Source organism: Buteo buteo, chromosome 4 (assembly GCF_964188355.1).
Source record: "Buteo buteo chromosome 4, bButBut1.hap1.1, whole genome shotgun sequence".
In the NCBI taxonomy this organism is placed as follows: Eukaryota; Metazoa; Chordata; class Aves; order Accipitriformes; family Accipitridae; genus Buteo; species Buteo buteo.
The window spans coordinates 4167445-4191040 of NC_134174.1; the positions used below are offsets into that span (position 1 = coordinate 4167445).

General features: G+C 44.1%; 1 protein-coding gene across 1 annotated transcript; it reads right to left on the minus strand.

The window, feature by feature from the left end:
- Nucleotides 1-3582: 3582 nt before the first annotated feature.
- LOC142030526 (interleukin-2 receptor subunit alpha-like) lies at nucleotides 3583-23368 on the minus strand. Its single transcript, XM_075026772.1, is given in 9 exon segments — nucleotides 3583-3617; nucleotides 3620-3707; nucleotides 8578-8585; nucleotides 9563-9629; nucleotides 10590-10639; nucleotides 12133-12360; nucleotides 12669-12791; nucleotides 13014-13199; nucleotides 23137-23368. Coding segments are annotated over 9 exon segments (846 nt in total). The 5' UTR covers nucleotides 23198-23368.
- Between the last annotated feature and the right edge of the window lie 228 nt (nucleotides 23369-23596).

Here is a 23596-nt window from a genome sequence, read left to right on the forward strand (position 1 = left end):
AGGGCTTCAGGTGCAGAGTCAGACACCTCTATGCAGGTTTCTCTGTGGGTGCTGAGTGCCTGAGCTCTGATTGCAGCCAGCAGAGATCCAGGTGCGGCTCAGCTGCCTAAGTAGAGGCATCCCTGGCCACTCGAGATGCCCTGATGTCTGCAAGACATCCAGTGGGGCTGGCTGATCTGCTGTAGGATCCTGGGGGACACCTACACCCATCTGGGCCAGCAGCCAGAGGCCAGACCAGTTCCCCAAGGGCATCTCCAGTGTCTCTGGACACCTGAGCATAGGCAACCAGCTCCCACCGCAGACTTCTTTCTGCTCCTGTCATCTCCAGCTGCCGTGGTGAGAGCAGCAATAGCTGCTTGTGCCAGCTATGTTGCTCAGTGTGGTGGGAGAATATTTTGCTTTGTAGGAGGATGAGGTACAAACATCACTCACACCCCCCCTTTTGCTGGGTAGCCCCTGCAGTCCCAGGTCCCCTGCCCCAATGGATTTTTGCTCCTTGGTCCAAACACTGACCCAGACCACCAATGGGGTGAAAACATCAGTGCTATTGCAGGTTGAGGGACCTCTACAGACACCTCTGGTGTTGCTCATGGGGCTTCCCTCTGACTCGCTCACCCACCTCCTCATGCCTGCTGGGGCTTGAAACCACACTCATCCTCACCACTGCCCATCCCGTGCCCCACCGCCCCCGCTTTCCAGGCTCTGCTGGAATCCCCTGCTTCTCAACCACCCCTGTGAGTCACCCCTCCATCAGCTCCCCGGGCTCTCCCCAGGACCTTTTCGCCTGGCAGTACCCAGAAATACTCTCCCTTCCACAGCACGCCTGTAAAATACATAGGAAGCCAAAAAAATTAAATGAATCAGCTTGGGGGCTGCCTTCCAGCAGATGCCAAAGGTGCCTCACACAGCACCCTGGCTTGGAGCTGAGCAGAGGACTGCCCCAGCCCTGTGGTCCCCAGCTCCAGGAGCATCCTCTTAGGCAGCTTTCATCCGTGATTTTTCTCTGGTCGCTGCTGACCCAGGCTGTGAACGGGGAATTTGGTGAGCCCAGAGGCGGTCCGTGCATCATGTGTGTGCCCCCAGTGGGATGGGAAGCTCCTCTGTCTGCTGGGAAGATACAGCTGCACTGAGATGGGAAGGTAATTTTGCAGTTTGCTCTGTGTCCGTCTATTTTTGGGGTGAGCCGTGGGCACTAGTGGGTTGCTGGTATTTTAGACACAAAGGGAAAATTATTTCGCCCAGGAGCTGTGAGGGGATGCTGGGAGCTAAACCTCGTTAGCCCTATTGCTCATTGCGTTGCCCGCTGGGGTTGTTTGAACGGGCACGCAGCTTGCAGAGGGCCCTGCCGCTGTCTGAGCTCACTTCACTGCAAAGGGCTGGATCGTGCAGTTTGCTTAGTCCTTTTCCAAAAACACCAATGGTTCAAACTCCTTGGACTGAACATGTTGTCACATCCTGTCCCAAAAAAAGAAGGAAACAAGAAAATCAAGACAGTGGCATCGTTTAGCCTCTGCTTGAGAAAGCAGCTGGGCAAAACTCCTTTGGTGTATCCGGATTTTGAGCAGCTATAACATTTCGCAAGAGTAAATACAACATGCTTATTTGTAAAGCTCTCCGGGTGCATCTCGGGCTGCCACATGGGGAAGACAGGCTGGGAGCACCTTGCTGGGGCTTTGCCATCTCCTGGACGAAGGAGATGCCACGTCCATCTGCTGGGTCAGGCAGGCAGAGGCTATTTGATCTCCCTGTCATCTCTTTTGTGTAGGCAACAGATGTACTGTGCGTGGTTCTGAGCGAAACATGTGCTGTTTGTGGTACGACCAAGCTGATCTCCTAGCTGGCTGCCCAGGGGGGTGCCCATCTCTTAACCTCACCCTGCAGGGACAGGCTTTTTTTCCTGGGAAATGAAGCTCAAAGCCATGAGGGTCCTTCCTGAGTCTCACAGGAGGTCCCACTGGGAATTTCCTGCCTTCAGTTAAATGTGGATCTACAAAAAGGAAAAAAAAGTATCATTTCCATTGACCTAGCTGCTTTTTCTTGCCAGGAGCTAGTAGAAGAGAGGAATGTTCAGTTTATTGAAAAACAAGCAACATCTCTATTTTCACATGTTACACATTGTTGTTGCAAGGTCACCAAATAATCTGGAAAGCCTGGAGACTTGCAAAACAATTCCCCCTCTTCATTCTTCATCCAAATATGTGAAATATTATTGTTGGCCAGTTAAATGGAGGAACAACGAATCATGGATCTTTGCATCTCTACAGCATCTTCTGTCTTGTCTTTCTTGAATCAAAGAGTTAAAATCATAGTCAGCAACTCCTAGAGCAAAATGCAGTGTGGGATAAACAGAAGGGCCCTGAGTATATGAACTAGAGGTTTGAGATAGCAGAAAAGTCTGTTGAGAGCTTATAAAAGGGGAATGGCACCATGAAAACAACTGGGTCATTGAACATATTTGCATAGAGGTAGTAAATGAGTAGACGAGGAAAAGGAAAAACTTCTGTCAGACCAGCCATAAACTGGGCTTGGAGGAAAGCTTCAGCAGGAAGAAAAACAGAGATCTCAGATCTGATGTGGAGGAATTAATAAGATTTTAAACTGGGGAAGAGAGGGAAGAGGAAAAACACGTGCTGAGTTAACACTGCACGTGCTGAGTTCACACTGAAAGGCTTTGTGCTGTGTCTGTACGATTTTACATAATTCCCAGGATATTTGCTGGGAATACTTTTTTTCCACATGCCATAATGATATCAGTGAGATTAATATTTTCAGATCCAAGATGCCAGGTCTCCTGCTATGAACTAATGTTTGTTTTCTAAGCATCACCTTGGCTTCTGTAAAGTACTTATAATGTAAATTTGCACTCTGTTTCTGACAGATTACACAACCGCATCTCCTTCGCCAGTTATGTTACCTGAATCTAATATCTTTCTGAGTAATCTGCTCAGATTTTCTTCATTCAGTAAATGAAGACTTGTTTTAACAAATTGCTACATGCATAAACGGTAAATAGCAATTTACTCCCAGGGCTTTGCGATCTTACGCTGAATGTTCAGAGCACAGGACCGGGACTGAGACTGGTTTACAATGTCACCTCAGTGCCCCCATTTCCAATCCATAAAACAAAGATAGAATTATTTTTATTTTACTGTGCACTGTGACTTAAGGCTAAAAAGGAGAGTATAAAAACCTTCAGTTTTATTGTTTTCCTCTTACACTGCCCTAAATCAGAACTTTACCAAGGATTGAAGGAGTTTGAGCAGCATGAAAACACTAAAAGTTGGAGGAGAGAGAACCCTTCGGTTTTGAGCAGAGCGAGCTGGAAAACAGGGCTCCTCATGCACAGGAAATTCTGTCACTTCAAAATGTGGTTTCAGTCTGAATCAGAACAAAACCCCAAGAGTTTCCAAATTCCCCTTGAAATGGAAATTCTGAGAATTTTGGTCTGGAAACGCTGAAGCAGGGTGTTTCTGATACCCACCTCCCGCCCCAGACCTGCGGAGCGAAACCGACTTTCTCGTCAGCTTGCAGCCGTGCGGGCAACAGCTTCCCCGTGGAGGTGGGAGGTTTCCTGGGGGACACCTACGGCGACATCTCCCCGGGAGCCTCTCCAAAAATCGAGCATTCGTCTGGAAGCCCTCATCCCTGCTGGGCTTCTTGGGGGTTGCACAGCTGGGTCCTGGCGGTACGTCGGGTGGTTGGAAGGGCTGTGTTAGGAAGACGGAGGATGGTGGAGGTTGGTGGCGGGGAAGAAGGACCAGTTTCGTTTCTTGAAAAAAGCCCTAAACCATTTACGCGGCAGCACTTTGCCCTGCAGCCGTGGACTGCACCCTCCTCCCACATGGACCTCCCCCAGTTGGGATGACACCTTGACAGAAAGGGTTATATTTGGTGTGGGTGTGTATGCCACAGGTTTCAAAATGAAATCTAGTTAGGGAATATCTTCTCCAAATTTCTTCTGCAGAAAGACTGGAGGAGAAAATAATTAGACACCTGGAAATGACTGGTGGAGCTGGTGCTTGCTGGAGTCCTGAAGTCTTTGCTCACATGCCTTTATACTCCCCAGGTGAGCACATATTTGCCCTGCCATGCTGTTATTCCTACAGAAAAATTAAATCTAGAAAATATCTAAGTAGCTGGAGTGTTAAGTCTGTGACTGAGAGGCAGATCTGTACTGTTTTGCTGCCTCCTTGCACTCCTTCTCAACCTTGCCTTATATCCACTGTCTAAATTGTCTAAGACACGGGCCATTTTTGGCCACTGAACAGTACTTGTGCATCACATCCCCACCTATTATTATTTTTTATTTGTCATTGCAACCAAAAAAATGTGCTTACATTTAAACTTAAGAATTTTTTTTTTCTTAGCGTGGCAGGAAATGTTTTTATCAGGTTTCTTCAGCGATGCATTTACAAAGGTGAGTGACAGATTCTGCAAGTATTCATGACTTCGAGGGCTGGGATCCAGCTCACTTATTGGGAAGTCTTATAGTAGGTGTTTACACATGGGGGTAATTCTGCAGGCTGGGCACAACCAAATCATGCTGCTTGGCTCCCGGCTACCCGTGCGGAGGAGGACAGGCCTCCCATAGGTCCTGTGTTGTAGCTTCCAGCCCTATGTAGATGTCTCCAACACCCCTGGGCATCTCCGATCATGGCAGACACCTATCTTTAGGCAACCGGATCAATCTGTAGGTGTTTCCGTATGAGCTGCTGTCTGAGCTCCCAGTAGAGTCAATGGAGTCAATGGTTGATATGGTCCATGGGGTTTGGAAAACTATTAAACCTGGGTGGACACCTGCATTTGATAGCTGAGTGTCTCTAGACTCCTCTTATCTCCACTGTGATGGAACCAGCTCCCATGGAGATGCCCGTATGAAGGCACATATGATGACACATTGCAATGTGCAGGCTGATTCTTACACTGCAGACTTCTGGAAAAACACATTTCCTCACACTTGGGTTCCCTGCCATGGTATAAGAGTATGTGTATTTCCACCCCTTGGGATGGGTTAGGGTTAAGGGAGCTGCACTGCCCTCAGATTGTAAAAATCTATTAATTGCTTCTATTATCTGTTTTGGAGATATCTTTGCCAGAGATCCTTGTGCCCAAATATTTTTAGTTTCCTCCTGCATTTTAAAGGTTAGCTGTGACAGTACACGTGTGAGCTTTAGCACAGGTCTTCAGAATAAACCTTCCTGTGACACGTTCCTGAGTTTGTCATACCTTTTGCTAAAATGAGAGGGTAATGGAAAATAAATCATGTATTTTTCAAAGTTGAGATCAATAGCAAGAAGAATAAGCTGCCTTTCAAACATCCAGAACAATTTATTGTTATAGTTTATTAGTTGTTTCATGCTGAGGAAATCAAAGTCTACAAAATAAAAATACCAACCACCAGATCTCATGTAAACAAGTGAGAGTGGCCATGGAGAAAGCACAACAGTGACGGTGCCCCTTTGGCCACAGCCTCTTCCAGCGATGGGTCCTACTGATTTCTACTTGCTCTCCGCTTGTCGTATTGAAGGCTCAAGCCTCAGACACAAACATTTCCCCCGAGGGCCAACAAGCCCTACCGAGAGGTAAAGTACAGCTCAGCTGAGAGTTACAGCTTCCTGATAAAGAACATATACAGCTCCCATGCTGGAGGTGACCTGGGTTCAGCCTCTCTATAATATTAATAGCTGGAAAAAATTAAACCCCATAATAGTTGTCCAGTCTGTAACCCACTACTGCTTACAGGTCCCTTACTAGCAGTGTGTCTCCCTTAATTTCCAAGAAACGAAGGCAAAAAGGTGGAGAGAGCCCCTGAGCCAAGCTGGCTAGGAAAAGGAGGAAAAAACACTGGAGCAGTGGAAGACATATGATTCTGCTCTTGTTATCTGCATAAAAATGTGCATGCTAGGAGCAGATGAAATACTTGCCTTCTCCAGTGAAATGCCCTGAGCAGGACAAACCATGCCAGCCTAACTGCAGCAGTTAACGGAGGTATGTTAGCAATAAGTAATATGTATCGACCGAATGAAGCAGAAAAGCTTAGTACCACTGCTTGCAGCCTTCAGAGCAGCTGACAGGTGTGAAAACCTATCATCTATTGCGTGAATACAGATTGTTGTTTGCTTCCAGACATAATAACAGCATGTAATAGACCATTACATATCCATCTTTATAAAGATACGTAGTACAAATAAGTCCTATTCCAACAGGAATTAAAAAAGCCAGGGGAAGTATAAATATCAAGGCTATGGAGTGAGAATAACTCAACAGGAATACAAACCAGTAAAACAATGACACATACACTCTGTCACAAAATAGAAAACTACACTAAGATCTCCTGCCTCCTGAATTACAAGGAAGGGATTCATCCCATTTTGCTTTTGTCATATGCTATGTAAGCATGTATAGCTAGTCTGGTCAATCTGGGCATCGTTTAGAGTCAATGCAGAGAAACAGGTGCCTTCAGACCATGACCCATTTGGCCTGTATACATACATCTCTGTGTGTGCATATGTGGCATAAATAAATAAATATGCATATACACACACACATATATAGGCAATAGGGTGAGGCGAACAGCCCTCTAAAGGGACTTATTCCTCCCCATTGTCTGCCTCAGACGTAGATGCTTCCATTTTGTCAGATGAACCCCATCCTGCCAGGCTGCATGTGGCTAAAGAGAGGCAGAAGACTACTCAGACTTCACAAATTCCTAATAATATGTGTCAAGCGTCGTGGATGCTTGAGTCTGTCCTCAAATGCCTTTGCGCTAGGTTCTTTGGTGCTCTGCAGCTACGAAAGGAGCTGTCAAATTAATCAGCTGCCACAATCTGCAGCATCCTTTTCTGAGCTGGAGGAATAACGTCGTAACTGTTGTGGAAGGGGCTGGTCCAAAATAATTGGGAAGAGGAGGGTAAATGCATGTGTATAGTGAACCATGAGGGAGTAAGATCTTCAGCTTATGTGCAGAGGGTAAATGTGTTTGATTTCCTTTTCCAAGAGGAGCAGTGTAAGGAGGAGAAAAGTGTGACTGACTGCGTTTGACCTGTCTGGGTAGGGAAGGAATGGGGGGACATCAGCCGTCCAGAATCTCTCTTTGTGGGGGAGGAGGCGTGCGGGCTGTGATGACGGTGCCATCATCAAACGTGCTTGGGTGAGTGGTCCATACGTACGCCTGGTCGCTCGGCAGAGGCTGCGGTTATATTAGCCATACATCTGCTATATGGCGGGAGGAGGAGAAGTGTTTTGGGGAAGCAGTTTCAGGCAGGGCTCTTTCCCTGTCTGTCCGTGATGGGGTACAATCCCTCTACCCACACTCTGTAGGTGCAAAGTCGCTGTGTCCCCAGAAGAATTAAGCAGTAATATTTTCTGCCTCCTTCACGCGTTGGATTTGAGCGTCCAGGCTTCCTCCTCATTTGCCACTGCTGGTCTTGGAGTTGCTGGCACAATCTGTCGCTGGTTTCTTCTGTGGCAGGTCATTGATTTCATGAGTTTGGATCTGAATGCCACAATTCCCTAAGAAGTTTTCTCTACAGAAGAAAAAAGACTTTAGTACAGCTGGGAAGAGGCAGGTTTTCCGTGGCTGCTTCTATATTTACTATGAGAAACCACACAGTACTTTTTGCAGAAGACACCACTTAGGGTCTTAGTTACTATTTCATCTGGTATCAGCCATCTCATCATTTGTTCCACCACAGAGCCAGTGAAATGTCGATCATTCTTGACAATTTTTCACCTATCATATTCTCAGAAAACCTGCAAAGGCAATCTGCACCATGGCTGACCATCTTCACTAAAACATGTTTCAATGCATTGTCTACACTTTCTATGGCTTTATCCTATCGTGAACTAGCAAAACAACACTGCTGGTGCAGTTTCACAAGGTCCTACCCTCCTCCTTTTCGAGAAAAATCCCCATTTAGCTGAGAAGCAGAGCCCATCAGAACTTAGTAAGGCGCATGAAGAGAAACGGGGATGAGGATTAGCAAAGAGAGAGGAGAAAAGAAGAACTCCCAAATGTCAAATTGGATTAAGTAGGCTGGGGAGCCTGTGAACAGGAGGAGCCTTGGTGCATCTCAGTGTAGTAATAGAAACAGTGAGGAGGCCAGACTAAAATAAGTTTGAAGTACAAAGGTGTCATGATGTGACTGAGAAATCAGGAGGGTGAAGGAAGAAGAATTACGTGGTTGTGGTGGCGTATGCTCCACCAGACTTCCCACAGGTTAGCCAGAGAGAAAAAGACTGATTGTGTAATCTATCTGAAACCAACATATTTGCATAATTAACCCTAATTTCCCCACAGGATTAATTTTCCACTCGTTATTTGAACTGCCATTCTGAGTTCCACAATGACTGGGACAAAGCAAGCATGCTTTTTGATTTCAAAAGCTCTGATTCCTTCTTTTCTTATGCCAGTATTTAATAGCTGAACCAAACAAACAACCCAAAATCCAGGGTCATTTATTTAATTCCAAAGAAGGTATTCAGAAGTCTAAGCAGTGCAATAGTGAGATGGCTGATCTTCCACTGCTAGAGATTTTTTTTTTAGATTTCACATTTTCCTGCTTCCGTCCCACTTACCGTATTCTCTGCTTGGTGAGTCACACAAAGACAGCAGGAATGATAAGCAGAACAAAAAAGATATCTGTTAAAACAGAAAATCAACACGGTTAGCACCTGGTGTTATCTTAATTATTGCAGTTACTCCAACTGGGAGAAATAGGCAAGACCTGGGATAGGGTCTCATGTTGCCCTTATGCCCAGAGGCAAGAGTTCTTCCATGTTGCCCCATGGCTTTCCTCCCTGGGGCAAACAGGACCCAGCCAGAGGGGACCTGGGCAACCAGAGATTGACCACAGGCAAATAACCAGGGACTACTGATGCTGCGGGTCTGGCATAGTTTGCAACAATCCTCTTTTCCTTCCTTTATCTCACTCCATTATTCCTCCTTATTATAATGTGCACCACAGTTGTCAGCAGACTCCAGCTGGAATCAAGAGCCCTTGTACAAAGTCTTGAATATATGCACAGTAAGAGACAATTTCTATTTTCGCAGCTAATGGCTAAATGGAAGATAGGGAAGGGGGAGAAGAAAAATCTCTTCAGACTGATCGAAACACATCAGTTTAGCTGTGAGGAAATATTTTATTTGCCCATCTTTTTTTACTCCTTGGAAAATGTGAAAGAGACACATCATTTAAATATTTACATTTTTTCCTGGTTTTTTTCCAGTTGAAGTTATTCACTGAATTCACAGAAAGTCTCAGAGAAAGAATCTGAAAATTGCTTCATTTAAAAACTAGACTTTTGGTAGATCTATTTTCTTTTACATCCCTTATGAGTCTTTGAAAACTTCCTTATAAAAATCTTAATTGCTTAAACAGTCTCTATTTACACTTTTCTTACTGACTTCTCACCCAATACAAGGACATAGATGTGTCTTGCAGTGTATTTATTAGCTCTTCTAACAGATATGGATCTCTTCGGTAGAACAGCAAATTGAAAGGCAAAGTAACTTCTCTGGGGGATGGAGTGAAGTCTGAGTCCAATTAACAAAATGGCATACCTGTCACTGGCAGTATCGCAGATGAGGAAACGGGTGGATAAGTCGAACCTATGAAGAGAGAGAAATTCTTGATTTTTGTATCGATTTGCTTTTCTGGTGAAGAGCATCAAAGCAGTGATAAGGATAGAGTCAGGCAAAGAGCCAGCTCGTTCCAACATCGAAGCAGTGACAAGGGTAGAGTCTGACAGCTCTCCCTCTGCACAGAAGACTTAATAATTGCCATGTTTGTTTCTTGGCCATCAATAGATGTTTCCAGCCTGGATATCAACATATGTGCTGATCTGATATCTGTTAATGGTGGGCATGAAGTGAACTGTATCTTCCAGGGAATGGGATCCAGCTAAGATCTTTCCCTCATATGAAATTGGGAAGGTTGACTTTCAAGGTGCCAAGCTAGGATTTGGAAACATGGCTTCAAACAGGACCTCTTTTTCCCCAGAAATGTAAGCCAAAACTTCCCTGGTGCAAGAAATTAATTTAATTTCTCCCTTATCCTGAAAAGGAAGCTCTGAACTTGAGCCAGTATGAGATATGGACAGATTTTTAACAGGAGGTCCTGTAAGAGTGGTCTGTTGATAAATCTCTTTGTGCTGAATGCTGGGGGGAGAACTGAGAAAGGGGAGGATATCCCTTATCCAGCCCCATAAAAGACATCACATCATAACAAAGAGAAAGGCAACATTTGGGGGGAATAAATATTTGGTGCACTAATTACAAAGACCTGACCTTGGTCAGGTTTGAGTGTACTTTTGCAGGGAACTGGAATTATTATTCTGTTGAATTAAAGGCCAAGATGGCCTATTTCATCATCCAGTCTCATGTTTTTCATAATCCTAACTTTAAAATTTCAAATATTTGTAATCTCTGACTATTCAATAGGTTGTATCATTTTCTAGGACTGGTATGTTGATGGATTATTTCCATCATAGCAAGAAGTTCCTTCATCCTGATAGTCCCAGTGAAATTATCAATGGAAAAAAAAAGACTGTTGTGAAGGAGGAGGCAAGACCAAAGAACAAATTGTGACTGCTGTATCTGGAACACACTGAACTGGGCATCCCGGGGAAACAGAGGGATCTGTAAAGAAGGGGAGAAAGTCCTGGGTTAATGCTGAAAGAGTGTGTCCAGTGAGTAAGGTGATTCATTCTTGCAGTCAGAGCAGCAAGGAGAGGCAACGATGGCCAAGTGTCACCTGAGAGGTCATCTGCATGCAAAAGGCCTGCCCCAACCATCCTGCTCCACCATATGGCCTGGTATGGGTCACAAGGGCTGGCATTCATCTCACCTACTGTTATGTAGATGTGGCCTCTGAGATGATAGTTACCTGGGATCTGCTATAGTCACTGGGGAGAAACAAGTTTTTATAGGGTGCAAGTCATCCATGCTAAAATAGATGTGAAATACGGCAGCTAACACAGCACCGTCAACACCTATTCCCATCTGTCAGTTATAAAGGCAGTCCAACTCAGATGTAGGCATCTATGCAGTAGATGTCTACAGTTCTGCAAGATTAATTTCCTCTAAAAGGCCCAAGTACTGGTGAAAATCAGATTTTTTCACTCTCAGTTGGTAGGAAAAGTCCTCTTATGTTGACCTTGCATTGGCTGTCTGTAAAATTCAGCCCACAGCACTCCCCTACCTCAGGGGAGGTTGGGAAGATAATGAAAGCCTGAGGACAGCAGAGGTGGTGGACATCTGACTCCTTCCACCTACAATAGCTCTGCCTGCCACCCAGAAAGGGCCCAAGACCCTCAGTGATATCACAGATACTTGGGAAAGGGGCTCTGTTTTCTCTCTGCATATTGAACTCATGCATTGTAGAGTTAGGAGAGATGCCATCAGAAAAGGTGGGTAATTTGTGTGGGGTAGAGGCCATGGTCTTTTTTCTTGCATTAACCCATCTAAGGGCATAAAAGCAAGAGGCAGACGTTCCGCAGCCTCACTTGAGAGCCCTGCTTGTTCCCTGAGCAGTGAAACTCCAGCTGCCAGACTGCAGTGGTGCATGTCCTGCTGAATCTGGGTCCATAAGGGCTGCGGTGCAATATTGGTGGGCTTTTTGCTGTCTCTTTGTTCAAAACAGCATCCTAGGTGTTAAATTAAGAACCGAGCCACATCACTCAGGTTTAGTTATGGACTAGCTAAACTCTGGATCCTAAAACCCTGAGCAATCATGAGGGATGCTTAGATATACCCTTTGGAGTACCTTACTGTGAAGTGACAATAGATGACCTATAGCTGCTGGGAGGCAGGAAAAAGAGAAGGCTTAGTCTACTATTTTCTTCCCGGTATATGAGAGAGTGGCTCTATCTGCTCACAAATTCCTGCAATTTTGCAGCTAGTATGAAAGGACACCCAAGACAAAAGTAGGACGCAGCTACGTCCTCCCCAGAGATGTCGTCTCCATCAGTCAGAGATGACATCTCCATCAGTGTCAGACCCCTGAGGTCACTGATGTCTCCATCCTGAACCCCAAGCAGGTTGTTCCCTAGGACTCATGTGCTGAGTTGGGGGTTCTGGACCCTACATGAGCAGGTCATGACACCAATGTGATGCCAAAGCAACCATCTTACCTGGCGTAATAATCTGTGTCGGCCACCCGTCACTGTCATTGGTGCATCGCACGTCAAGATGGGTCCAGATGATTTTGCCATTCACCTTCTTGCACGTGCTGGTGCCAGAAGTGGGGGATTGCTTATCGTAACCGCTCTGGCATTTGAAATGTAATACTTGCCCCAGGTAATAACGGCTGTTCTGGCTTAAAGAGGCATGTGGAATAGTCTTGGGAGGACCACAAAAATCTGTGGGATCACAAGGCAGCACATGGTTAAAGCAGATAGATTTTATCTACTGCTTATGTTCTTGAAACAACATGATTTGTGCTCTTGCAAAAAGTAGACAAGCAGGATATAACAAGCCTTCCTAATTCTTTGTTAGGATATAAAATACTTATTCACTTACACCGTATCACTTGTTCAGCCTAGGTATTATAGCAATTGTTTCTTTCTCTCTGCCTGTCAAAATAATTAAAAATTACTTATAATTCTTACACTGCTTCCATGGAAATCAGTGGAAGAAGCATCACAGTAATGAATGGGCTCTTACCTACCTTTCTGGTCAAACTCTGAAAGGTTTTCTCGCCTCTGGGGTGCAGGGCTCTCTGTTTTTCTTTCTGGCTTCTGTGTACAATCTAATTCCATCATGGGAGCCGTTGACAACAAAATATTCTCATCTGTGGGAGAAGTTATATTTGCTGAATTACAGCAGGATGAATAGCAGAGCAAAGACAGAGCACCCAAACTTTTAGAGGCAGGGTAGAATTGTTGCAAGTTCCAGTTTGCAAAGATAAGCACAAAAGATAATTTGTTAGAGCAATGCCCAGATGTGTCTTATACTGACTAACTCATTGGAAAAACACCTCTACAAGTGTAGTAAAAGGACAATAATAACTTACCAATGCATTCAAATTCCTTGTAGACCCAAGAAGCAACATGCTGTGTACTCTGACACCTAATTCCCAAGTACTGTCCACTTCTTCGCTTGTAGCCACTGTCACATTCATAATACAGTCTGGTCCCCAGTGCATATGCATCAGCAGTAATATCAGCAAATTTGGTCCTTGGAAGATCTGGGCATTGTTCTGCAAAGAGAAAGCCTGAGAATCAGGACAGCCTGTGCATCTACCTTATTCACTGAGGACTTCCCACATCTTTCTGTCTTATCAATACCAGATCATGCCCAGAGCTCAGCAAAGTAAGCCTAATTCTGCTCCCAGCCACAGGGCTAAAATCACAGCTGAGGGATGAAACTGGATGTCATAAGGGGAACATGAGGGTAGCAAAGCTTTGTTTCTTTGATTGTCTCTAAGGTAAGGAGAGGCTCTGAGTGGCTGGCAAAACTATTAGTTATTTTAAGTGAACATTTTTCATTTTAATTTTAGAACAATCCCGCCATCCAAAGCCTTCTTCACATTGGAGTTAGTTGTTGCCATTGATTTTTTTAAGTACAGGTTTGTTCAGGGTGCAGAAAAATCCCTTGTGAGTGTCTCCACCAAGTGACATGAAGCCTGTATTTGTCTACGCTTTTTTAGTTAGGAGGGGCCGACGCGACTCCCTTGTCTTTCTTCTAGAAGAGAAAGGATGCTGGAGCAAGGATGTTCTGCAGCAGCTGGGAGCGGTGGTAGGAGGCACCAGGCCTATCTGCCTGCTCCTGCCCCTCCTGCCTGAAGCAGGCTGTTGAGCCCTTTCTTTCTGCACCCAGCAGATGGGCAACATGAAACACTACCAGCATTTCCTTAATGAAGCTGTATACAATCACATTGTAGAGCTGCTGCCTGCACCAGAGTGTGCAGCCCTCGCTCTACGGAGTGAGGCATAATAAGCAAAACTAAGCCATTAAAAGTTGCAAACGTCGGAAAGGGGAGCAGAGTCTCGGTTCTGTCTGAGCACACCAAAAAAGCAGCTTACTGTGAAATAAGTTTGCAAACCTAAATATAACTTGTCCCAAAACAAGGCCGTGAAGTGCTGTGTCATCAGCGAATCACATCTAAATATACGTCTCAATCAGTTGGAAGGAATTAAGTTAGATCGTTTCAGTGCACTTGAAAAGCCCACTGAAGCTGAGCTGGAGACCCAGAAGTTGATAAAGGCACTACTTAATGATTATTTAAGGCCTAAAGGCTGAGAAATTAAAAGATAAAACAGGCTGGTTGCATCAGGGCTGGCATTCGGGATCGTTCGGTGCATGATCTGTGGCCCTTTATACTTATGCATAATAGTAACAGCTATTATGAGTTAAATTCCTTCATCATCATGTCTTCACATTTTCTGCAGCCGTAATTAATGCAGCCTTAGCAACCAGCAAGAATGACTGTGAAAGAGCCTTGAATCCCTGATAGTTGTTCATCGTTTGGCATCTGCCCTTGACTCCCAAAGTGCCTTCTCCTTGAAACAAAGCCATGCCTTGCCTACAGCAACCCAGTCAGTGACTCCCAGACCCAGCCCTGCGATGCCCTTTTCTTTCAGAGCCACCCATCATTTTCTTGCCTTGATATTTTCTGCCCTTTTTACTTTCCATTATCTTGCCACTGAGTAAAAGTCACAAAGTTTGAAGAAGGCAACAATGAAAAGTATTGTGAGCGGCTTAACAGCTAAACTGAGTAAGGGATATTTTAATCCCCTTGTATCTTTGTGTAATCAAAGGGTTCGCCTTGTAAACTACATCAGACTGTGGCTTGGAGAGAAGCGACTGTACCCGAAATAGTTAACCACATGGTTTACCACAGACTGTCAGGGTGATTAAAATTAAAGAGTTATCAGATTAGCAGCAAGTTGAGATCATGTACTCTCACTTTCCCTGAAAGCTAAAAGCATGTTTCCCTCAAGACTTCAAAAGCCTCTTTGAAGCAGACGGCAGATCTGAATCTCAGCACGAGGCACTCAAACCTACAACTCTTTAGTCTCTTCTTCAGAAAACCCACAACATTTAGCCTACTCATCATAAAGGGCAACTGTTGTTTTAATCGATGATCAAATGAAGTTAAGGTTCTTCTGAACTTGGACGCATCAGATAGGGATCGTGCAGAAATGGTGCCCATGGGTGATGGCGAGCAATACCCATCAGGCTGGTGCTCTTGGATCAACACATCCATGTTGCGGCTGCATCTCACACAACACTTCTAGAATCCAACCTTTTCATTTCATCCACATCACTCAAATTTTTCTCTTCTCACATCTAAACCATTGCAGTATCTACTTCTTTGGCCTTTACAACCACATTCCTATCTCTGATCCAGAAAGTGCTTGGAAAGATGAATTTCCTAGGTCTCATTGTGACCTTCTGTTTGCCTCCCTCTGTTGACTTCTAGCTGCTTCGCTGTCATGTCAAATATTTCACTCCCATTTTCAAAAACTTTCTCCTTATCAACCATATCCTTTCAAAACATTGGCTTCTTTTCCCATGCTAGACCAACTCATCAACGTGTTTGCTATCAAAGTCATCAGCTTTGGGGTTTATTGTTGTACCAGTCCTCACACTGGGAGAAGCCTTGCATGAATATGGACATTTCAAGTTGCCATCATTCCTCTTCACTGTCTTTAAATATCTTATATATCTTCAGAGGTGCTTTTCTTTAAGTAGTCTTTTACTCATCTTTCAAGAACAGGTAGGCACCCAACATGCTGATCAGTATTACTTCTGTACTTGCTTGCCTTACATTTGGATCCTAAACTTTCTGTGTTGGCCAGCTATTTGTACCACACTTACACAAGTGAGTCCTAGCTATCAGCCAGGACTCCAGGCATTGTGGCGGTAGATGTGATAATAACTCATTATAACGACTACACAGTCAGTGAAGTCTATTTGAGAATGGAAGCTACAGTTTGGCCCAGAAGAGCTCCCAGTGTTTTGACATTTAGCAGCATCACAGGTCCAAGCTAATTGCAGTATTCAGACTCCCATCAGGGAAGAATAAGTATCCTCCAAAGCTGCAAAGGCCATAGATGGTGGCATATGGGTGTGCAGGGGTGTTTCATGGCATAGCGTGGGAAGACTGTGCAGAGAGGAAGCAGACCTGGTGAGGTCTGGATCATATTGCCTACACGGAATGACCTCTGGAGTGAATCATCCCTAGAACTTCATTCAATCTTTGCGCCTGAGGAAACTGCATGGTTTGCCTCTAAAAAATCAACATTCCTGCTGTGTGGGTGATAAAAGAGCCAAGGGATGAGAAGAAGCCAGGAAACTAGAGAATGGCAGTGTACATTTACTCCTTGACTAGATTTCTGACTTTTTATGTTTTTAGGGGAGATTAACTTCACTTTTTTTTGCTGTTTCACACCTGATTGGGAATTAGTCTGTCGATTCGTTTGAGTTGGTGTGATATGAAAATATAAATCTTACAAAAGGCCAGCACACCTAGGCATAACCTGCCTCATAGCCTCTGGTGGCCCAGTTTTGCACAGCCCAGCTTCCCTCTGGGTTCTGCATCCCTCCACAGCTGCTCCAGGGCTACACTCCTGCTAGTATTGGTTTAAAAGACTGCCCTGACATCACCTTCAAATCTCTTGGGGTTTTGTTTGCCTCCTCATCTTCCCTCCCCACATCCTCCAATTCTCCATCCCCATGACAAGGTGCTGCGTGTCCCTATTTCCTTCTCTTTCAATCCCAATGTCCTCTGCCCTCCCTTTCCTTCATTCACAAGCTTCATCAGCCCCCACCTACCATTCTCATCTCCTACAACCCCAAAGTGCCCTATGACTCGATTTCTTTGCGCTTAGAGGTACTAACATGATGTATTGAAATGGGTGGTGGGTATTGAAGAGGGTGGTGTAATTGTGTTCATGGGATTTAGCACTGCTATCGGTTGCAGAATTGCTAGAACAGGTAGCTCTCCTAAGGCAGCTGGGAATCTGCATTTCTCCCCATATTAGTGGATTTTTGGTGCCTACAGCATTTCTAGAAATTTTGGAACCGGTTTCAACTATTATCATATAGTGGATGGAAACATGCCCTTGGAATTAGGAGACTAGTGGATTCAGATGATAGACATCCATGACACATAAAAATTAAAAAGTAGTTATTGCATCTTCTGGTGTGCTCCCAAAATTAAGTTTGGTAAGTTTTCTGAGACCTGCAAGCCTTGTTATCTGAGCCAAAAGATAGGTGGGATTCCTGCTATTCCTGCTTAAGCAACGGTGCCTGATGCCATCTGAGGTGTCTTGGGGCACGTGGGAGCTCTCAGATATCACATAGGAGTTACTGGAGGCTGGTGCCAGGCAGAACACCCTGCCATGCCCTGTCTTTTGCAAGTTCATTGCCATGTGCTAAGTAAAGCTTAACTGTCTTTGGCTAACCTCAGCATCTAGATTTTGGCTGCCCTCAGCATCTAGCATCACGGTGTAGGCTCAGGGGAAAGAAACCCACTAGCTAAATCACCGACAGTTTTTTCAGTGCTTGGCTTTCTTCCCTGAGGCTTCCCATTCAAATACATTACTGACCCAACGCAAAACTGCTCATAGTAGATGTGCTGACAGTATTAGGATTTATGAAGCTCTCCTGCCTATTTCTCTTCCATGCCTGAGTTGGCAGAGCAGTGTTAGACGAGGCATCAGAACAACACCTTTTGTCCAGAAGAAGTGAATAGGGAAAACTGATAACAGGTATTTTTAGTATTAGATAAACACAGACAGTGAGTCATGCCACGATAACCTAAACTTAGAATTTCCTCTGTCATGTGGCTGTGTGTCACCAGAGCTGACATTTTTGTTATGTCAAGTTAAAAAGGCAAGGTGCAAAAATAGGACAATTTTCCCCTAAATACAAAGGTGGTAAGACGGGATCAGTAGCAAACCAGCTATTCTGAAGATCTGGGTAGAAGTAGTGGAAGAAACCAGGTACTTCACACACCTGCCGAGTTCACAGATTAAGAGAACCTCTCCCCTGAGATACCAAGAAATCAAACCATGCCAAAATGAAGACATTTATCCAGATGTGCCTGAAAAGCTAATTCAGCCCTGGGGGTTCATATGCTGCCTGAAACTATGTGCTCTCTAAATAGAGCATGTTCTTGAAGATGAAACTGATATGGGTGGAGAGAAGGAATTGATACCAGCAACTGGACTGAAACGGTAATGAACTTTTTGTAACTTCAAAACTTATTCCCAAAGGGTCCGTTAACAAGCTAACTACAGCTCTGCCTGCTTCTTTCCCCTCTGATTAATGTCATTTATCTTCTATGTGGATTTGTAAGCTGGCAATAGATCCCAGCTCTGGGCCTGGGGTGCAGACCTGAAGTTTATGGTAATTGGCCTGTGAGATTTTGATTAGCTATACTGTAGACTACACAGAGATTATTTTACAAAGTCATCTGACTAGTAATGACAGAAACATAATGCAGATGAAATCACCAGGCGCAAGTTTTAATGCAAACTGTGATTAAGGAGAGATTGGCAGGAGATGGGTTTTAATATTCCTAGCAGTGAAGAAGAGGCATGTCCTGTTCTAAGGACTAGGCAGTTCAATGCCTGCTGAGTTTTCTGTACTAGAAGATGTTTCTCTTGGAAGTATACTGGAATATGAACCAGCAGGAGCTGTCCATTAACTCTTTGTAGGACCATAGAAAATTAGGTTTGGAAGAGATGCACTTCTCTTACCTGTTGGCTTAATCATGCTAACCAGCTGTTTGCCATTGACCTAGCCCTGGAATCTAAAGCAAAAAGAAGTTCTATATACAGCAAGGCTAAAGCTGGCTTGAAAGTGGACTAAGCTTTCCCATGCTAAGTGTAATTTAGCCTCAGGAACCTGCCTTCTTAGCTCCTTCTGTAAGAGCTGGGCAGACCTCTTTAGAGGACAGCAGACACCTAACTTAAGTTCTCCAAAGCAATGCCTAAAGATGCTTCTCTCTTTTTATTAGCTACGGTGGTGGAAGAATGCTCTTACATGCTCATATCAATAATTAGTGTGGTTTAGCTAACGCATCGATACCATTTGAAAGCTCGCTTTACTGTGAGTTCCCAGGAAAGCAGCCTGCAGATGTGTCTTCTGCTGACCCAGATGTTTCTTGACTGAATATCTGTCTCCCCTCTTCCCATACACAATTATCCCTCTTCATCACCAACTCACTTCTGTTCTAAGGCATGGACTGAGTGCCACCCACCCGACAAAAAGCAGACGTTTCAATTCCCTGTGTAGTCACTAGAAAGACGAACACAGGACATGACTCACTGCACCCTTATCTGCAATCTGGCAGATGAACCGTGCCCTGAAAGCACTCCTTTCTCTCCCCTGGCTATCAAGGGCGTCCACATGTCCAGCTCAGTAGAGAAGATGGTGCAGATGCCTGAAGTTAAATGAGATGAATCTCACGCCTGCCCTGGCAGAGAGGCTGGGCTGGGGACTTGGACTGTAAATGTGGAATTGGAAGAGGGAGCATTACAAAGAGGGAGAGTGTATCCTAAGGCAGGGAGAGGGAGGAAAATTAGCCCAAGCACAGTGCACTGCATCGAAAATGTACGAAGGGGAGAATGGAGAACATTTGTTTTTCTTATTCTGGGTGTTTATAACCTTCTTGGTTCCGTGGTAAAGCTACATGGTATAGTAGCAGAACACAGAGTCTGGTTTTGAGAATATCATACGTGAAAGCCTTGTTTTGGTGTGTGACATTTGGGTTTTGAATCGGTTTGGCTACATTTTTGCTTAAATCTGTGACTTCAATAACACCCACCTCTTCGGTATTTTCATCTAAAGGGAAAAACACATTACAGAGAAAGAAAATTGGCTTTTTAAACAGCAGCAGAAACTCAGATCCTTTTCTTCAGCTGGAGCTTTCTCAGCCTTGCCTTTTGTTGGGTTGGAAGGGCAGTAGAGAATATCTTCTCTGAAAATAATTGAACTGACTGACAAGCATGTGTCCCAGTCTTGGGTAACAGTGAAAAAAGGTCTGGTGGGACTCTTCTGATTTCAGATGTGGCTTTAACACTCATTTCATTTGACTTGTGGCCTTAGCATGGTCATAGAGCTTTTTGCTGGAGCTCTCAGGAGTAGGATGGAAATTATTTGTTAGTGTTGATGATTTTTCTGACCTTGTAATGCAAGAAACATTTTTCCAAGTGAAGAGGGCTGTTCATTCCTTATCTGGGGGCTCACACTTTCCAAATGGAGAACATAAAGAAAAAGCAGCAGATGACAGAGTGCTGCTACCCTGGCAGGGCTGAGGAACAGGGATTCAAGTGAAGAAAGTCATGGAATGACTTTGGAAATGTGAGTTTTGGAGAAGCATTGGAGGAGATGGAGCGAGGCTGTTCCAAGATTCAGGACCAGGGTCAGGAGATGGAAACTGTGCATAGAAAACATCCAAAAGCTGGTCTTTGAAGATACAATTAATGCAACGGGAAAAACAGTAGAGACAAAGCTGAACATCAAGGAAGAAAGCAGGGAGACCAAAACTGCAATACTCTGAAGGCAATAGTGAGCAAAGTCAAAGGTAGTGGCTTTCTAGCAGTTCCTAAAGAGTGGATTTTTGCTGTGACAAAAGGGAAGGACATAACATCTCATCTCTGATGATGTAGGGAGATTTCTCCATCTGAAGGCAGAAGCAGATACTGCAGGATCTCTGTCCATAACATCTGCTTTTCCTCAGCAGGATCACAATTTTTTAAAATTCTTTTTTAGTAATTTTTTTTTATTTTAGCTGTATATTGGGCACTTTGCTGCTGAGGGCCACTGAAGCTGGAAGGTTCATAAAGGCATTTGCTCTCTAGGTGACCTTACAAGAAACACTTGTATGTGTTTGACAACTTTAATTTATTCTGCATTGCATTTCAAATCCATGGGAGCGAGCACTAATATGCAAGTATAATGGGAAAGAAATTCCTCTCATTTAAATGACTGAGATCTGGTACCCATCTTGTGTGAATGAAATTCAGTTGAATGAAATTCTTTCTTTTGTGAGTTTTAATCCTTTCCAGGTTTAACTTGCAAATCTATTCAATGTATTCCTGTAAGATGAATAGCAAGATGGAAAGGTCGTAGGAGCACAGACCAGCTTTTATCTTGTATTTGACCCTCACCTAGCATACTTCAAGCCTCATCCATGCCTGCAACTTCTAGGCACTGCTGCTGTGCAGAGTAAATGAGATAAATGCGATGCTCCTCACAAGAAAATCAGCATTTCTCTTATCTTCTTTAGCACTAAGGTGTAGTTTAATTTTTACTAAATGAATGATCATCCCATGCCTTAGTTTCCCTAGATACATATCAGACGACCTTGCCCTCTCAAAGTGCTTTGAGATCTATTGGTGAAACTGTTCTGTAAAACAAAGGCTTTTTATCTTGTTTATCCCCTAATTGTATTTATTCGTGATCATGCATTTTGCCAGAATCCCTCTTGCAAACAACATCTATGGCAGGATCTATTTACAAAACTGAACTTGCAGTGCTGGGATGAGCTGAAAAGACTAAGGCAAAAAAATATGAATAGCACTGTATGTTCTGAGACATACTTGATTTTTGACCAGTTTGACCTAGCCTCTTTCCCTTTTCTTTGCTTATGTCTGTCCCCAAATCTCCTTGTTGATCCCCCTAAGGAATTAAAAACAATAGGTCTTACAGCCACAATACTTCAGGCATCTCTACAATAAAACCCCCTAAATTGGTAAAAGGTGGTATTTCTACCTTAGCATATTATTTGCAGGGAGAAATTAAAAATATATACATAAATATTATGTTTAAACATTGGGAGAGACATTGAAAATAAATACAGGAAGCTGAAGAAAAAGAGCTTACAGTGAAGAATGCAATGCTATGCATTTATTCATTCATCAGAGAATTTAAATCACATCAAATAGCATAAAATGCAACTGCTCTAGCACCACGCAATTTTTTTCCAAAAACCAGAAAGATTTCTGATAAATGAGACTTGCCAGCAAGAAATCTCACAATGTGTCCCAGGCACAGTAATACAGAAAGCGTGATAGAGGGGACCTGACTCATCCCAGAACCGATCCTATTTACATATCTCTGGCTGAATGTCTCGCACTGATGCTCTTGCACGCAGCACTTAAACGCTCGCCGTGGGCACTGGCACTTCACTTGGCAATGAAAATGCCCCGTGAACGAAAAGGTAGAGCGTTTACTGGCAAACTACTTTAACGAGAATAAAATCACCTGGGGGTTAAATATTTGTGAAGGTACTTCCTGCATTAATGAGTTCGGTTACAAGCGACACGGTCTTCCCTCGAGATGCCCTGCCCCTAGTAAAATTCGCAGCCCTGCTAGAGGTGATCCATCGGCAGTAACAGTACCATTGCATCTGAGAACCTGGCTTAGGCTTGTATCTGCTCATACCTCCCAACCTTGACATCATCATCAGATACAGAAGGAAATATCACATTTATGGAGCACTGAGAGTGTAAGATTTTTTTTTTTCCCCCCTTTGAACAAAGCAGTTTAAATTCAAATACGCTAATATATCACCAGACCATTTCTCAGTGCACACACTTGCCACAATAAATAAGCCAAATATAAGCAGTATCACAATTTATAAAGTGTAAAATTCTGCTGAATGAATTAGCTGCCTCCGTTCACAGTTTGTAGGCACTACTAGTTGGGAGGCGTGGCTGAAAGAATACTTGGTATCTATAGTACCCATAGAAAACTTGGATGGCACCTTTTAACTCATAGCATTGCCGTCAATTTTACCTACAGAGGTACTGACATTTCAGTGTCTATTTTTGTATTTCCTAAAGTTATATGCAAAATGGAAAAAAACAAATTCAAAGAGCTACCTACCTAAGGTGCACAAGGCTGCTTTGATCTGCCCACTGTTCCAATGATGGGTTGGAGGATACATACATTACTCACACAAAAAATATCCTGTAGTGCTCTGGGTTGTCTGCAGTTGATGGTTTGTGGGCACAAACCCCATTTGTCTCGTTTCCTTAGAATAATAAATTCCTTAAGCTCTTAACATCTTTCCTTACCTGAAAGGAATCAGGATGTTGCAAACATCCTCCAGCAGCCACCACAAAAAAAAAGCAGATCGCATTTTCCCTCCCTAAAAGGCAGAAATAGTCTTTTACCTGGCTGCTTCCCCTTGACGGATCCAAACAAGAGCCACATCAAAAGGCACTTGAGCTCCATGGGACTTGTTCACATCTTTTCTCCGCGACACTGAGGATGGTGAAGTTTCTCAGAAGTGATGGGCTGGTGCCGACCAAGCCAAGGAGCCGTCTACTGCCCAGTTCGACCGGTGGGGAGCACCACCCTGCGTGCGCAGCAAGGACTTTGCTCTTTGGTCAGCAGATCGTCGTTTCGCTGGCTGGCTCTGCAAGAGAGAATAAAGACTGCTCTCTGTTCAGGTATTAGTAGCTTTCATCCAGGAAATCAAACTTAATGCTCGCTGTGTCGGAGTGTGCCGTCGTGTGTAGGAAGTGGTTTGTCACATCAGAGCTACTGACTCCAGAGCTGTTCCACTACAGCTGAGGTCAGTAAAAGGGGGCAAGATTTTAACAGGTTTGTGCAGCCACTCAAGCCCAAATC